Source organism: Vombatus ursinus, unplaced genomic scaffold (assembly GCF_900497805.2).
Source record: "Vombatus ursinus unplaced genomic scaffold, bare-nosed wombat genome assembly UNPS02014894.1, whole genome shotgun sequence".
Taxonomy (NCBI): domain Eukaryota; kingdom Metazoa; phylum Chordata; class Mammalia; order Diprotodontia; family Vombatidae; genus Vombatus; species Vombatus ursinus.
In genome coordinates this window covers 4248954-4265798 of record NW_020954672.1, presented here as the reverse complement: position 1 = coordinate 4265798, position 16845 = coordinate 4248954, and the positions used below count along the sequence as shown (strand labels likewise).

At 40.0% G+C, this 16845-nt stretch overlaps 1 protein-coding gene across 1 annotated transcript; it reads left to right on the top strand.

Moving 5' to 3' along the window:
* The first annotated feature begins 1314 nt into the window (after window positions 1-1314).
* On the top strand, window positions 1315-7394 carry LOC114028761 (dehydrogenase/reductase SDR family member 2, mitochondrial-like). The gene is given in 9 exon segments (XM_027843023.1): window positions 1315-1391; window positions 1543-1618; window positions 1621-1722; window positions 1888-1989; window positions 2683-2768; window positions 4156-4189; window positions 6175-6309; window positions 6900-6955; window positions 7292-7394. Coding segments are annotated over 9 exon segments (768 nt in total). The 5' UTR covers window positions 1315-1317.
* The last annotated feature ends 9451 nt before the right edge of the window (window positions 7395-16845 follow it).

The following is a 16845-nucleotide window of genomic DNA, read 5'->3' as shown; positions in this document are numbered from 1 at the left end:
ATAAAGGGGAAAGTGATATGTATCCTGATCTTCATAGCGTGTCAGAACATGACTGACCTTTGACCTCAGACATTCTAATTGCCTTATTTTTTTTTAAATGTAACCTGGGGCCCAGGACCCTCCCAAGCCAGTCTTAGAGCTTTCTAAAAAAAAAAAAAATCAATATCTTTTTGTTTCATTATGTCATCATTCAGAATTTACTCTGAGAATCTCTGAATATAAATAATGAGGAGATTGTATGTAATTTTCAAATAATATGAGAAATTGGATCACCAACTCTTATAAAAACACTCAGGATGGCCTATGGAAATGCATTAGCATCAAAGTAGTTTAAGTAAAACTTATTTCAGGTTACTATATTTATTTATTTATATTTATTATATATTTAATATATTATTTATAATATTATAATAACATTATTATTTATAAATTATATATTTATATAATATAACTTATTTCAAGTTACTCTAAAAAATAAGAAGTAAAAAAATTAAAATGCTAAAAAAAATGGAGGAAAACACAAGCCTACTACTTATAAATTTAAATGGGAATGGAGTAAAAAAAAAAAAATCTAACAGAATGAAAGAGAATGGCATACTGGACAAGAAAACAAAACCCCTACAATCAGTTGTAGATAAGAATCACCTCAAAAAGCAAAGGCACAGAATCAAAAATGAGAGGCTGGCCCAAAATTTACAATGTATCAAGTAAATTTTTTTAAAAGGAATTGCAATTATGCTATCAAGTAGGACTAAAATAAAAATTCATAAAATCAAGGGAGATGAATTCTATTACACTTAAAAGAATTCTAGACAATGAACCAATATCGATACTAAATACATGCACCAATCTACTTTCTGTTCTCCACCCATCCCGGTTCTATCTAGACCTCATGACCATCCCCAAAACTGCCTTAAGCACAAAGCATTTTCTAAACATTCTAGTGTCCCTTGACCTTTTCCCCATTGTTCCTATTGCTTGTACCTACCGGATGAGTGAGTAGTAGCTGTGGAAATACAGAAGAAAAAGGAAGACCTGGGAAACATTTGGGTTAGAAAAAAGGGTTGCATGATTTGGAAAATGGATGTAGGCTAAAGGTCAAAGATGAATAAATTTATTTTATGAATTTTACACTTGGGGCATAAGAAAGATAAGTCAACCAGCCAAGGGCTTGTTTTGTTTTGTCTTGCCCATCTCAGGCTCCTTTTTTGGGACCAGGTCTACTAGGAAGAAGATTGATCACTAACTATCATGTACAGGGCAGGGGTATGGCCCCAAAGGCATCTGTTTCTCCCTCTGGTCCCTTTCTCAGTGAGAATGAGAAGTGCTGGAGCAGACAGGAGGGGAGTTCTGGCTGATAAAGTGGCCCTGATCACAGGTTCCACAGATGGGTGAGTGCTACTGATTGGGGGTTCAGAAGGGCATAGCTACTCTGAAATTCTCATCTCACAGCTTTATCCTTATTCCAGGTTCTTATTCCAGGTCCTCTGAAAGGGAACCTGTGGGAGCATCTCTCTGTCTCTTTCCCTCAATCTCTCATAGGATTGGTTTTGCTGTAGCACAACGTCTGGCCCGAGATGGGGCCCATGTGATTGTGAGTAGCCGAAAACAACAGAATGTGTAGATCGTGCAGTTGAAAGACTTCAGGGAGAGGGACTGAGTGCTTCAGGAACCGTGTGCCACGTGGGAAAGGAAGAAGATTGTAAGAGGCTGGTGTCCATGGTGAGAATACTTCTCGGCAAGGATGGGTATGAATATCACTGAGGACACCATCTGTATAATTTCATAATCAGGTCTAAATGGTACGATGTTCTGGCAATAGCTTCATTTGTCCACTGTCCATCTGTCCACTGAGACTTGACTTCATCTCCTCTGATTTCCATCCAGGCTTCTGAAAAATATGGGTTTATCAACTTCCTGGTTTGTGTGGCAGGTGTCAACCCTATGGCTTGGAGTACACTGGGGGCCAGTAAAGAAATGTGGGACGAGGTAAGACCACATTCAGGATGGGTTCTCTAAGAAGAGAGGCAGACATTTGCCTTATAATCTGTGGGGTAAATTGAAGCTTCAGTTGAGGTGAGGAACCCTCTGTCCTTTGGTAGCCATAATTAGAATCATGGATTTAGAACTGTGGGGTGGGAAGGATTTAGAATTGATCAAATCCAGCTTCTTCATTTTACAAATGAGGAAACAGAGCCCTAGAAAGGTCAAGTGACTGGCTCAGGGTTCATGAGTAGTCCCAAATGTATAATTAAAAGGTTGCTTTGTAAACATTTAGAAAAGGAAGCAGTGCTAAGAGGTAGAATAGTCTGATTAAGAGGATGTCATTCCATACTAATTTCATGTTTCTTCACTGAGCACATTGGGAACATTTAATAAATTCTGATGGATTGATTGATTGTTGTTGTTGATTGAGAATGTTATTATACTGGCAGTTCATAGCTCTCATTTATCTGGATTTTAGCAGGTCATTTGAGAAAATCTCCTGTATTTTCCTTGAGGATGAAGATGAATAAATGTGGGGAACAGATGGTAAAATAATCTGGACCCAAAGTGGAGTCATGAATTAGTTAATCTTACCCCAGTCTACATTTTATTGGGCCACCCCTGCTCCTAAGGCCAGCTGAGTGGTGACAGAAGGTAGAAAAGTATCCCTTTACACCACCCTTTTCATGGTTTTAGATAATGGATATTAATGTGAAAGCACCAGCCTGGCTTGTGAAGCTGGCTCTACCACACATGGTGACCCTAGCAGAAAAGGAGGAGGAGCAAGACATTTGGGCAAAACCAGATCTGAGGTGAGTGAGGCCCAGGAAAACCAGCTCTCCTTGGGACAGTCAACCCCACTTCCTGGATTTCTCTCTGTCTTTACCTTTCCGTGACTTTCCCTGGATTTAAAGAAGAAGAGGAATGATCTTCCCTCAAACTGTAATGTCACTACCTATCTCCTATAAAATGGGACTGCTGATCAGAGTCAGGGACTGCCTGGCTCTACTTGGACCTCCCTGTTTGGATTAAAAAGCCAATGTCCTACACTTGGAACAGAAGAAATTACATTAGATCAGCAAATATTTATGAACCGTCCACTATGTACAAGCACTAGGACAGGTTCCTGGAGATATAAAAACAAAAATGAAATAGTTCCTGTCCTCAGGGAGTTTTCATTCTAATGGGAGAAAACAGCATATACACAAGTAACCACAAAGTATAGACGGTAATACAGAGTAATTTCAGGGGAATGAAAGAATAATAACGGGTGGGGTAGAGACAAAATCAGGAAAGGCCTTCTGTAGGAGAAGGCAGTCTAAGCCATGCTTTGAAGGAAGCCAAAGATTCTATTTTAAACGTTCTCTGTCATTCTTTCCATGTAAACAGAGTTTTATTAATCCTTCTCAAGAATGATTACCAAACCTGGGCTCTAATGGGCTATTAAGTCATTTCATAAGGGAATGTGCCATGGTTGCCCATCACTGTAAGGAGGAACCTGCACATGAGATTTTCATTCAACTGTAATCATAACCATAGCTAGGACACAAATAATAGTACAGCTGTGCTGCTACTGACTTGGTCTATTTAAGTCAATAGCAGTAAATTACATTCTACCTTCTATCATACTTTTCATATTCATGTCATAACTGTGCCTCTAGGGTTGTAAGATCTTTGAGAAGCAAGGGCTGTATACTTTTGCATTTTAGCTGTTTTTTTTTTATTTCTTTATCTCCAGTATTTAGTATAGGTCTTAGAATATAGTAGGTGCTTAATTTCAAAATCACAGAATTTTTGAGTGGGAAGGGTCATCAGAGGTCATAGCATCCAACTCTCCTACTTGACAGATGAAGAAACTGAAGCCAAGAAACATGAAGTGACTTGCCTAAAGTCACAAGGATATCAATTAGCAGAGTTGGAATTTGAATCCAGGTCTTCTGACTACTAAATAGAAGTTCCTTCCATTGTACCTGGCTACTGATTGAACATATGCAGAAGTATGTCTACCAAAGGTGAAGTTTAGCTGAGTGTGGCCTCAGGATAGAACCTTGATTCCTCCTGTCCAGGGAAAAGCCCATCCATCCACCTTCACCCTTTTTTTCCCCAGCAAGCATCTAATCATTGGGCCAAACTCAACTCCCAATGTTTCCTCTCTCTTTGTAGGGCAAGTGCTATGGTTTTTGTTTCCTCTGTTCCTGAGATAGTAAGTGTTGTTCTAATCTTGGACTCTTGGTATGAGCGGTGGTGCATGAGGGAGGCTTGACAATTGCATCCACCTGAGCTTGGAAGGGAGGGCTCAGGCCATAGAGATATGTCCAACAAGAATATTCCTGGATATTAAAGACAGAAGCCACCTCCTCTCTTCATCTCCCACCTCCATCAAACTTTCACCTGAGGCTGATTGTATATGAGAAGAGCCAAATCAATCATCCTAAAGGAGCCAGGGGCACAAGGGAAGGAAGCTCTGTGTTTTTTCCCCACATCATTCATACATTAAATTTATTCATTCAGCCATTTATGTTTAGGGAAAAAAGGTTTAAAAATACACATGCATATTACTATATGGGCCTATAGACACAAAGTCATTGAGCAGCACCATCAGTGAATGTGTCTTCCTTATATTTCCTGTACCTCAGCAAAGCTCTGAATGGGCTTAGCTCTGTCCAGAGTTCTGAACTCAGGCCACCAGGTCTCCTCCAAATTGGGAGCCAGGAGGTCAAAAAGGTTGGATGGGAGAAAGAGGGAGGGGGAGAGGAGGCAGCAAGTTTGCAAATGGGACAATAAGAATAGACAATAAATGAGGAACAATGTATTTCCTCTTATAACAGTATCTGGCTAAGACCTTCCCCCTCTTTCTTCAATTTACAAGTACTCATTTTCTCTCCCCTACCCCATCTAATGAACAAAGCAATATCCAAAAAGAGAACCCTTATACCAAATGTGTATAGTCAAGCTATGTCCAAAAATATAGATCTCATTCTGCATTATGATTCCTCTCTCTGTTGGGAAGGTGCATAAATCCTTGGTCTTTGGTCTTCTGGAATCATGGTTTGTCATTGCATTGACTGGCATTCTAGAGCCTTTGAAAATTGTTTTTCTATTTAATGCTGTTGTTGTTGTATAAATTGCTCTCCTGGTTCTGCTCATTTCACTCTTCATTGGTTCATACAGGTCTTTCCAGTTTTCTCTGCAACTGTCCATTCTGTCATTTTTCATGTCCCAATAAATGCTGTCATATCCATATGTCATCATTTGTTTAGCCATTAGCAAACGAGGGGGGCATCCCCTAGTTTTCCACATTTTTTTTCCTATTGCAAAAAGAACTGCTAAAAATATTTTTGTACTGGTCTTTTCTTCTTTGATCTCTTTGGGGGCATAAACCCAATAGTGGTATTAGTGGGTCAAAGAGAGTACACTGCATTCTGACTTTGAGGGCATCATTCCAAACTGCTTTCCAGGATAGCTGAAGCAAGTCACATATTCAACAACAGTGCCTTAGGTTACCTGTTATCCTCGAAGTTCAAAGGCTCCATGTTTTAACATATGTTCTCAAGAGAGGCAGAATGGAGGAGTAGAGTGTGTTGAGTTTGGAGTCAGGAAGATCTTGGTTCAGATCCCACCTCTGACCCTTCTTAGCTGGGTGACCATGTCAGTTCATTTCACCCCTTTGAACCTCAGTTTCTTGTCCTGTAAAGTGACTTGTAAAATGAAAGGGCTGTACTAGATGTCTTGTCGGGGCCCTTTCAGCTGTAAATCTCTAATTGTGTAGACTCTAATCTCATAAGGGTCACCAATTCCAAGAGCCTTTCCTTGCCCTCTTTCATCCTTTGGTGCCTCTTTATGTAAGGAAGGGACTAGTAAATATCTATGACTGCTTATCATTTAGAAGGCATAGCTTGATCCTGTCCCAAAATTCTGCGCCACCATTTAAGATTTAGTGCAGGGGCAGAGCTTAGTGACTATGTCATGGTCCACCCACTTCATTTTACAGATGAGGACACAGGAGCCCCGAGTAGTAAAGTCACTTGTGCAAAGTCACACAGTATAAATAGTGGAGCCAAGATTTGAATCCAAGGTTCTTGGATTCAAATTTAATTATTTTTACATTGCACTACTCTTTCTCTCTTTCATCAGTGGCTTAGTTTATAAATGGAAATGATAGGAATTGTTATGTGTTCCCAGTCCTAGGCTTTGGGTCCCTACAATGTCAGCAAGACAGCCCTACTGGGGCTCACCAGAACCCTATCTTTGGAGCTTGCACCAAAGGGCATCCAAGTGAACTGCTTGGCACCAGGAGTAATGAAGACCATGTTCAGCCAAGTGGTAAGGATTTGGTCTTCCTCTCCTTGAAGATGCTGTCATCACCATCCCTGCTCTGTAGAGGCCTGAACAGTTAAGGGCTGGGATCCTCAGACTTGGGTTCTGTAGCTCTGAGAGCTCCAACTCAAGAAGACCTCCTTTTGCTTGTGAAGTATTGGGGTAGGGGAGCTGCTCAACCTCTACCTGGTTGTTGTCCTTTCCAAGAGGCAACATTTCAGTCCCATTTTGAGATTTATTATTGCTGTCATAACCTCTTCATGAATGTGGGGATTGTTGTGATGGTCATCCATAGACCTAGCAGGAAAAGAAACCCAGGATCCATCCTTTCCACTATCTTCCCTGAATCCTGTCTGCTGTCTATTTTGTCAGGATCAAAACAGGGATGCCTGTCCTCCAGGATGTCTGTTTATCTGCTTCACACTTTGCATATCTCACTTCTCTAGAAGAGCAGTAATGTTTTCCTCAGAAATCTCATGTAAATTCTGGACCAGAACAAATGGTGTGGGATTGGGGTCGTGGCCACCAAAGCCTCTATCTCACAGGAAAACTAAGTGGGTAGTGCTAAACTTTTGTCTTTCCTCTTTTCCCCTCAGATATGGAAGGATAAAAATTTTCTACAGAATGCCATGAGACAACGTAGACTTACAGGGTAATTGTATTGGGATCCATATTCTTTAAAAGATTATTGAGAAGGGAAGTTTTTAGGGTCTTCTTTTTTTTCCACTCTTCACTTTTTCTTCCACCAATGCTATCCTGGTCATCCTAGGGTCAGTGTAACCCTCAGAAGTTTCTGTGCATCTCTGTGTAACCCAGTCCCATGCTCAGTTCTAGGAAGTAATAGGGTCTCCACAGAGTAAGGAAAGGCTTCTAGTTTTTTTCTGTTTTTCTTCTAATTTTTTCAACAGCAAGACCAGTCAATGCAGTCAGTGGGAGATATGGCAATAAAGCATAGCCCAGTCTCCTTTCTTTCTTTGTCTCCCTGCAGGGTGGGATGTCCAGAAGAATGTGCTGGAGTTGTGTCCTTCCTGTGCTCTCCAGACTCCAGCTATATAGGAGAAACTATTGTGGTGTCAGGTTTTTCTCCATGACTCTAAGGAAGTATGGCCAATGACCTCAATCCTTAAAGCATGATCCTAAAGGATAGCAGGCTACCTCTTAGGACCCAGCAAATTTCAGGATTTCAGGTCACACAATTGGGTTTTTCTGATATGTAGCTTTTATTTGTGGGTATGAGGGATAAAGGAAGGGAAGAGGGTCCAGCTTTTGGAAACTGGGTTATCTCACTTGTCAACATGGAGTTAGCATTCACAAACATCCCAGTAGAAGAAATTCCATTTCTTGGGTGAATGACTTTAGGTTTGGGATCAGAGGAGCATGTGTTTAGAGTTGAAAGGGAATTAAGTAGTTATCTAGTCTATCCTCTCATTTAAAAAAATAAATTTCTCATTAAACAAAAATTGATTTTCTCTTCCTTTTATATTCTCCCTATACAGTAGAAAGCAAAAGAAAAACAAAACCCTTGTTAACAACTAGTCAAGCTAAACAAATTCCTGTATTAGCCATGTCCAATAGGTCCATATCTCATTGTGCATTTTGAGTCCATCATCTCTCTGTCAGGAGGTTGGGAACATGTTTCACCATTGGTCCTTAAGTCTTTCAAAGTTGTTTTTACAGTGTTACAGCCCATTCCACTAGGACAATTTTATAAATTGTTCATTCACTTCACTGCATCAGTTCACACAAATATTCCCAGGTTTCTCTGAAACCACCCGTTTCTTCATTTCTCACAGCATAATTGTAGTGAATTATTATTTGTTATATTGCATATGCCATAATTTGTTTAGCCATTCCCCAATTCATAAATGAATCTCTTAGTTTCTAATTCTTTGCCACTACAGAAAGAACTGCTCTAAATATTTTTTTTTTCCTGGCAAGGCGAACCAGTCCAAAGGAAAGTCAGCAGGATGTATGATGACTATAACAAATTAAACAGAAAGATCAACAACAATAACAACAACAACAAAAACCAATTTAAGTTAAATGCTACAAATTTATAATGAACAAGGTTGTCCCCAAAGAGGAACTATTAGAAAACTCTTTGCATTTCTTTGTAGCCGTGAGACATTTAGGGTTCAAAACACTGCATAGAATGCCAAAGTTTTTCAATATATTGGTTAATTTTGTTGAATTGTTTTGCCCTCTCTTTTATTCTTTATTATTTAGGATTTGGTGAGGGAGGAGGGATGAAGTGGGAGGATACATTGGGAAATAGAAGTTGTCTATTTCATGTCATTGTCAACTTCATGTCAAAAGATCAATCAATAAACATTTGTCAAGCTCTTATTATGTGCCAAACACTGGACATACACTTAAAGCCATGGCCTGGCTTGTCAGGATATTTGGAGCTTGTAGGTTGTTTATGCAATGCAAGTCCAAAATAAATGCAAAATAACTATTCTGCAGTCTCTCAAAGTTGTTTTCACTTTCCAGGGTGAATGATAATGAGTACAATGAGAAATTAAGTGTTTTATATTTTCTGAATTTGTTTTTTGCATTTTATGTAGTTTCTATGGTAGAATAAATAAATAGCTATCCTATATCAAATGATATGATTATAAAGAGGTTAGCATAGTGCAAGCACTACACAAATGTTAGCTATTATCATTACTTGGAGTCAGAAAGATCCAAGTTCAAATCCTGCCTCAGACAGTAGGTGTGTGATTCTGGATAAGTCACTTCTCTATCCCCAGCCTCAGTTCCCTCATTTGTAAGATGGAGATAGTAATAGCACCTACTTCACACCACTAATTCAATGTGAAGCTTAAATGAGATAGCCTATGTAAAGTACTTTACAAACCTTAAAGTTCTATGTCAATGTTATCAGTAGTAATAGTATCATTATGTTCTATCAATTGGCCATATCATCTGGATTTCCCATTATCCATTAACAGTGAAAATGATAAAGACAGAACTACCCTCTTACTTCCATAACCCTCCTATATGTTAACTTACCTGTCACAGTGGCCAATATACCATGATCTCACCAAAAAGGGCCCAGCCCTTGGCTGGTTGACTTATCTTTCTTATGCCTCAAGTGAAACTCATAAAATAAATTTATTCATCTTTGACCTTTAGCCTACACCCATTTTCCAAATCATGGAAACCTTTTTTCAAACCCAAATGTTTCCCAGGTCTTCCCCTTTCTTTTGTATTTCCACAGCTACTACTCACTCTTTTGGTAGGTACAAGCAATAGGAACAATGGGAAAGAGGTGGAGGGACACCAGAGTATTTAGAAAACGCTTTGTGTTTAAGGCAGTCTTTGGAATGGTCATGAGGTCTAGATAGAACTGGGATAGGTGGAGAATAGAAGGTGGATTGTTTCAAGCACAATCAAAGGCCTGGAGTGTGATTTGAACATGGTTCACTTATAGAATTGTGAGGAGCCTATGCTGGCTAGAGTGGAAAGTGGGAGGAAAAATTGGATGAGTAAGGAAGATTTTGAAAGATAGGCTGAGAATTTTGAATGTTATCTTGTAGGGAATGAAGAGCCATGACAGGCATTTTAAAAGCAAAGTTTTTTTTACATTGTTATAGACTAATAATTCTTATGAAAGCCAGGGTCTGAGTCAGGCTAATAAATGACTTCCTCATAATAGATTTTCAAACAGTACTATATTTAATGATGTTTCCAATCAATGTTCCCTGTTTACAGAAAGTTCAACTAAGAGGCACAGTAATAAAAATAGACTATGTTAATATAGCTCTTTGCAATTCACAAAGTGATTTGATTTCAGATTCATTTATTTTCTCATTTGATCCTCAAAACAACCCTGAGGCCTCTTTGCGCTGTAATATTAAACTATCTCTGCAGCCTTCTCATTCTGGAATATCCTTCTATCAAGCCAGCTCCCTTCTCCTAGTGGTGAGCTCCTCCAGAGGCCTCCATTCTGTGGAGGGGCCTTGGCTAGCTAACTTTGGTTCCCCAACCAGCTAGGCTTCTGATTTTCCAGGCTTTAAAACCATGCCCCAATGGGTAAATACCCTCTATTCACCCCAATTTTAATTTCCTTTTTGTGTACTGACTTTCCCCATTAGAATGTAAGTTCCTTGAGGGCAAGGACTGTCTTTCTTTGTCCTTGTATTTGTATCCCCATTATTTAACATAGTCCCTGGCACATAGTAAGTGCTTAATAAATGCTTGTTGTCTTGCCTTGCCTGTGATAAAGGCAGTGTGCTATTATTATCCCCATTTTACCGTTAGAGAAACTGAGGCCCAGAAAGGTTCAAATGAATTATGTAACATCATAGAGATAGTTAGCAGCAGAGCCAGGACTTGTACATGAACATTCATAAAAGTCTTGAAATCCAAGATTCTGTTGAGTACCTCAGTCTTTATTTCTGGAATTTTTTATCTTTTTTTTGTTTCATACAATCCTTTGGCTATCTGGTAAAGTCTATGGATCCCTTCCCAAAATTATGTTTTGGGCCCAAGCCAAGACCTTTGCCACTTGCCCCAAAAATAATTTGGCTCCCATTTGTCTAGGCCCCAGAAAACTCTTAAACTTTTTTTGACCTTATTCTGGTCTCAAACAGTTACCTGAGGCTATATTCCTCATAGGAATATTCCATATCCCTATGGCTTTTCCTTATCTCTCCTTATCTCCCTTTGAAAACCCTAGTCCCACCTTTTGATCTTATTAAGTCACTTCAAACTTCTTCCTTCCAGTTCCTCTCACTATCTATTCTTATTCAACCTCCAGGACATTCCCAACCCAGCTTCATTATCTATTCCCATTGTCTATTCAATCTCACATACATTCCAATAGGAATTCTCCCAAAGTCACCCAGACCCTTTCCCCAGTCCCTCCTCTGGTCACTCAAAATTACTTCAGGGTATATAAGATCCACTCTGGCCCCCATTTAAACACTGAGACTTTCTCATGCTCGCTGGTCCTTGTCACCTGGCCTACATGGTTTATCTCTAATAAACTTTTTCTCTGGCTGAAAGAAGATTTGGGTTGGGTTTTTCAGACAGGGCCCACTTGTTGTGATCTCAGGGTCCCAGTACCCCTAAACCTCTAGACCTCATCATATATATATATTTAAGCTCATGGACTTCATGCTTAGAAGCCTTATTTTATTCTGTTGTCTCTATGCTTCATACTTCTAGAGCCAGTTGTTATTTGTTTTTTGGTTTTTTTTATTTAAAGGAAAGAGGCTAATTAGCTGCTTAATTACACACAGTCCCCCCCAGCACAATGTGATGTATATTCAGATCCTTAACACCAGCCATACTCTCCCACCATAGGAGATTGATTCTTTAGTTCCCATCCAATAAATGAACACAGGACTATTTGTTCCCAAGAAAAAAATGCCTATTTTTCTCTTCTATTGTTCAGTGTTCTTTGGAATCTGCTGATTACCTGGGCAGGAAAGCCTCAGTGAGTTTTCTGTGTTAGAAACATAGACTCCAGGGCATTTAGCAAGCATTTACAAGTTTGTGGGCCCAAGATTAGAATGTTGTTATCGGCATTTTAAAAATCTTAGTTCTGTGATTGGCAAAAACTCAGAGGTTTCACTGATTTGCTGCATTGTATAGTCATGTATAGTCATCTGGATAGACTGAATAGTCTTAACCACTTGACTGTCTTTATTCTAATGAGGCAGGTATGCCCTAGAATTGGTATTATATATGATGTTATATGGCTTAGAGGCAATGTTATCTGCTCCTATGGATTCAATTTATTTAATAATTAGGACTTCTTAAGGAAGCAATGACCTGGAGCTGCACCAGGAAGCAGGAAGCAGTGAATATTGGAAAGTCTTTCCTCCAGCCAGTAGGATTTCCTGTTAATACCTTTGAGCACAAGGAAAGAGATTGGACATCAACAGTGAAGACTAATGCCATCATCTATTGTAAAGGAAATAGAAAGTCTGTGTGGGACATGTGGGAACCTTAAAGGAATAGACTTACCTTGGAGATGGATCTTGGCTGCTGTTTTGTATTATTATTTTTTATTTTTTTATTTTATTTTTTAATTTTGAAGAGAGGAGCCTCAGCGCTGACTTGAGACCTTGATATCTCCAAGTGCTTTTCTTATGTAATCTCTGTTCTTTAAGGATAAAATCCATTGCTGTTTCTCCTCCTCTCTAAGGATACCTACTTCAGGTCTCCCTGCCCCTTCCTTCTTCCCTGTTTGTTGAGTCATCAAAAGAGCAGAATAGACCTGAGGTTCCTGTCCACACACAGCAGACACAGTCTCTCAGGACCATACTCAAAACATTTTGGCCTTGGTAGCAACTTGATAGATCCTTTCAAAACTTCTGCTTGGTTAGCATAGCCGATAAGAACACAGGTTTCACCTCCACACCACACTGAGGCACCAGGCAGAGTAGAGCGCTTGCTGAGTGTTAGAAATGAGGCCTTAGAGACCCTCAGAGCAGATGACTCTGAGAAATCAGCCTTCTGGTTAAAAACGAAACTAATCTCTAAGCTGGGAGTGAGGGAAGAACTGTTTATTATGGTTTTTGCGAGAGAACTGGGCACACCTCTGGAAGAGAGTGCATCAAATACAAAAGTGAGAGACAGCTTTATACTGTTAAAATGCCTCGACTCCTCCCTTCCAGGCCTCCAATGGTCCGTTCCTTTCCGGGTTACAATCTTACATGTCCATCCATCCCACGTCCCCTTGACATGCCCCCCTCCATCCCTTGTCATGCAAAAGCCCGTGCCCTTTGTCCTACTTAGGGCTGGTTAAAACTGGTTCTGCCCTCTAGAACTTAGGGGTCTATTAAAAGGTCCTTCTCATTGGCTTGCCCTTTCAAGGTTTTGCAAGCTTGTTAAAACAATGTAACTTGTTATTACCAAATTCTTTGCAGATGTTGTAAGATGTCAAAGGTTATCTTAAATTGTGGGAGCATAATACCTTTTCCCTTACATTGAGTAATTCCATGGCTAGCTTTATTAAATGGCTCCAAGAAAATTAAATATAAGGAGCAATGTTGCGGTGGGGAAAATACTATAATTGAATGATCCACCGACATATACTAGATTATGTTTTATTGGTTTTATGAAGGCATTTGGTTAGAATTCATGGTGTGGAGAACTGTGTTGGCCAGAGCAGCCTTATTGGATATGCCTAGACCCTGTCTCATATCACTTAGCTTGAGTCAACTGAAATAAAGATTAATCTTCCTCAACTTCTCACTCTCTCACCCCTCACATGCAATCTGTTCCCAAGACCTATTTCATCTTTGCAATATCTCTCACATGTGCCTTCTTCTCTTCTCTGATTCTGCACTACCCTGGTACAGGCCTTCCCTGCTACATGCCTGTACTATTGCTATAGCTTGTTGGCTGGTCTGTCTGCCACAAATCTCTCACCATTCCAGTCCATCTTCCATTAAGGCAAAAAGTGATTTTCCTAAAGACCTGATCTGAACATGTGATCCTCAGTAAACTCCTGTTGCTCCCTATTACCTCCAAGATCAAATACAAATCCTCTGTTTGGCATTCAAAACTCTTTATAATCTATCCCAATATTTCCGGTCTTCTTCCACTTTACAACACTCCCTGCTCCCAAGCATTCTTTAATACAGTGGCACTGACTTCTTTACTCTTCCCCTAACAAGATACTCCATCACTCAGCTCTAGGCATTTTCTCTGGCCATCTCTCATGCCTGGAATTTTCTCCTTTCTCATGACTCCTGACTTTCCTGGTTTCCTTCAAGTCCCAGCTAAAATTCTACCTACTGTCGGAACCCTTTCCCAATGTCTCTTAATTCTAGTGCTTTTTCTCTATTGCTGATTTCCTTTTTATCTTGTATATAGCTTGTTTGTTTAGATTGTGAGCTCCTCAAGGGCAGGGGCTGTCTTTTGCCTTACTTTGTATCCTCAACACTTAGCACAGTGCCTGACACATAGTAGGCACCTAATTAATGCTTATTGACAGACTGATAGGTCTCTTCCAGGTCCTCCATGCTTTTACGGACTCTTCTTTTACCTAATCCTTTGGCTCATTCTATTCTTGCTAGTTCTCCCTTACTTCCATCTTTCCAACCCCAGTCTCAAATTGTGCCATTTCCCTTAGACTTTTGATTAATAGAGAAATAAGATCCTCTCCTAAACTTTAGGTCAATCTCTCAGTTTCTAGTCAAAATTGTTCCTCTTGTAGAAACTTAGTCTACTTTGGCATAGGGCCTGCTGGGAAGACCTAGCTGCCCTCCACGGCAGGAGGAGGTTCGCAAAGGAGGGGCATGGGTTTGTAGGCAGGATCAAACAGCTAGAGTTTCATGTATTTGTCAATACATGAAACCACATGTCAAAAGCCTCCAGAAAATAATCAGGGTCCTCAAAAGGGAGACAGATTTGTACATTCAGTAACCATAGCCCCTTCATTAACCTTAAGGCAGGCTTAAGTGTAAATCCCCATCCTGGTGGAAAGTGACAGGTGTGCAGAAATGGATCAAACACAGGGATTACTGAGTCCAGAAACTTCTTCAGATTCTAACTTTAGGAATGGCCATTTTGAGTTGCCAGACATAGAGTTATCCTACCATTGAATTTAATAAGTGATCAGTAGTTTAAGCTCCTGGAGGGCAAGGACTGTCTAATTTTATTTTTAATTTGTATACTCAGTGCTTGGGGAAGCTGGAGGAGCAGTGGTTAGAGCACTGGGTTGGGAATCAGGAAAGACTCATCTTCATGAGTTCAAATCTGGCCTCAGATACTTACTAGCTGTGTGACCCTGGGCAAGTCATTTAACCCCATCTACCTCAGTTCCTCATCTGTAAAATGAGCTGGCGAAGGAAATGGCAAATCCCTCCAGTATCTTTGCCAAGAAAACTCCAAATGGAGTCATGAAGACTCAGACCTGACCGAAACAACTCACCATCATTATCACTATCAACATCAACAATAACAACATTTAGCAATTTAACAATTAAGCAATTCTTAAGGCAGGCGGCCATGTCTATAATCTGGGCCCATGTGACCAGTAGCCTACAGAACCTCACCTCAGTTAAATTCAATTCAACAAGCATTTATTAAATTGCCTACTAGGTGCCAGGCACTATCCTAGGAGCCAGAGATACAAAGACAAAAACAAAACAGTCTCTGTCTTCAAGAAGGCTTTGTTCATCTGGTTTCTATCTACAGAAATCCCCCGTATTACTCACTTTTTTGTACTGAATATTCAGGATAGTGCATGTTTATTCTTTACTATGTAGCTCAATGCATACCTACTTCATTGCTAGGCAATGTGTGAGTACTTATGTAATTTTTGTTGATTAATTGCCTATCAGGGTCCTAGGCATATATATCCCCTATCTGCTTTCCTTAACCTACGTTCATCATATACTCTCTGCCCTGTACCTGCTACTGGTTCTATCTGGTATTAGCCAACCTTCTTCAGGCTTTGAAAAACCCTCACTCCTTCCACAATTCTGCCCTAATGCAGCCCTCCCTTTTAGAGATTAGGGTACTCAAACCTCCATGCTGTTATATAATCACATTCACCTTAGATCACTCAAAAGGATTTTGACTCCACACATATGTGGAGAGAATGGAAATATGGCAGCCCATGTGGAAAAGAGGGGTATCAGTTTAGGTAGCCCATGTCACAAATAATAGGACTAGGAATCATGGAAAGGGGAGAAAGCCTTGCAAACCTAAGTTTGTAACCCTAAGAATACCCTAAGTTATAAGTTAAATGCCATCACAAGAAGATTCCCAGACCTAAAACAAACAACAAAAACTGTTATAGCAGAAATAGGGAATACTCTCATGTTAAGACAGTTCCAATGTGTTTGGGAAAGTTGACATCTGCCAGACATTATGAATTCTTTTTTTCACTTGTTTTGCTCCCTAATGGGACCCTATCTAGGTTAATGTTACAGGTATGAGGTAGTATACCACAGTGGATAAAGGGACAACCTTGGGGGCAGGAAATCTTGGTTTGAAGTGTACCGTCTGATACACACCAGCTGTGTCATCATGGAAAATCACTCATTACTTAATCTCTCAGTCCTCTAGGCCAGTGGGTTCCATTTAGTGCTTCTCAAATACCTTGAAAGTTCATGACAATGGCCCAAGGAGTTTGTACTGAAAATTCATTAAAGACATCTAAAGCAGTAAACAATTCCACATATTGTGATTAGTATATTAAATTACCCTGGGAGCTCACAGACATTTTTTGTTGTTGTTTGGGGAAGGGCACACAAAAATATTGGGAACCATTGTTCCAGGCAACTCTCAAAGATCTTAAGATGTAGGAGTTGTCAAACTAGCAATAACAGAGTTTCCATGCAAACAAATAAATATAAAAACAAAGCAAAACAACCAGGCATAGGTCCTGTTGCCCAGAAATAGGGTGAACTGGGGACGTGGCCTGACACTGTTAGAGGCAAAAGGAGAGGTAAAGGCAGAGACATACCTTTACACAGGCTGTCCCCAATGTCTAGAAAACTCTCCCTTCTTACTTCTGCCTCTTGAAATCCCTAGCTCCCTTTGCAACTCAGCTAGCATGCCACCTCCTAC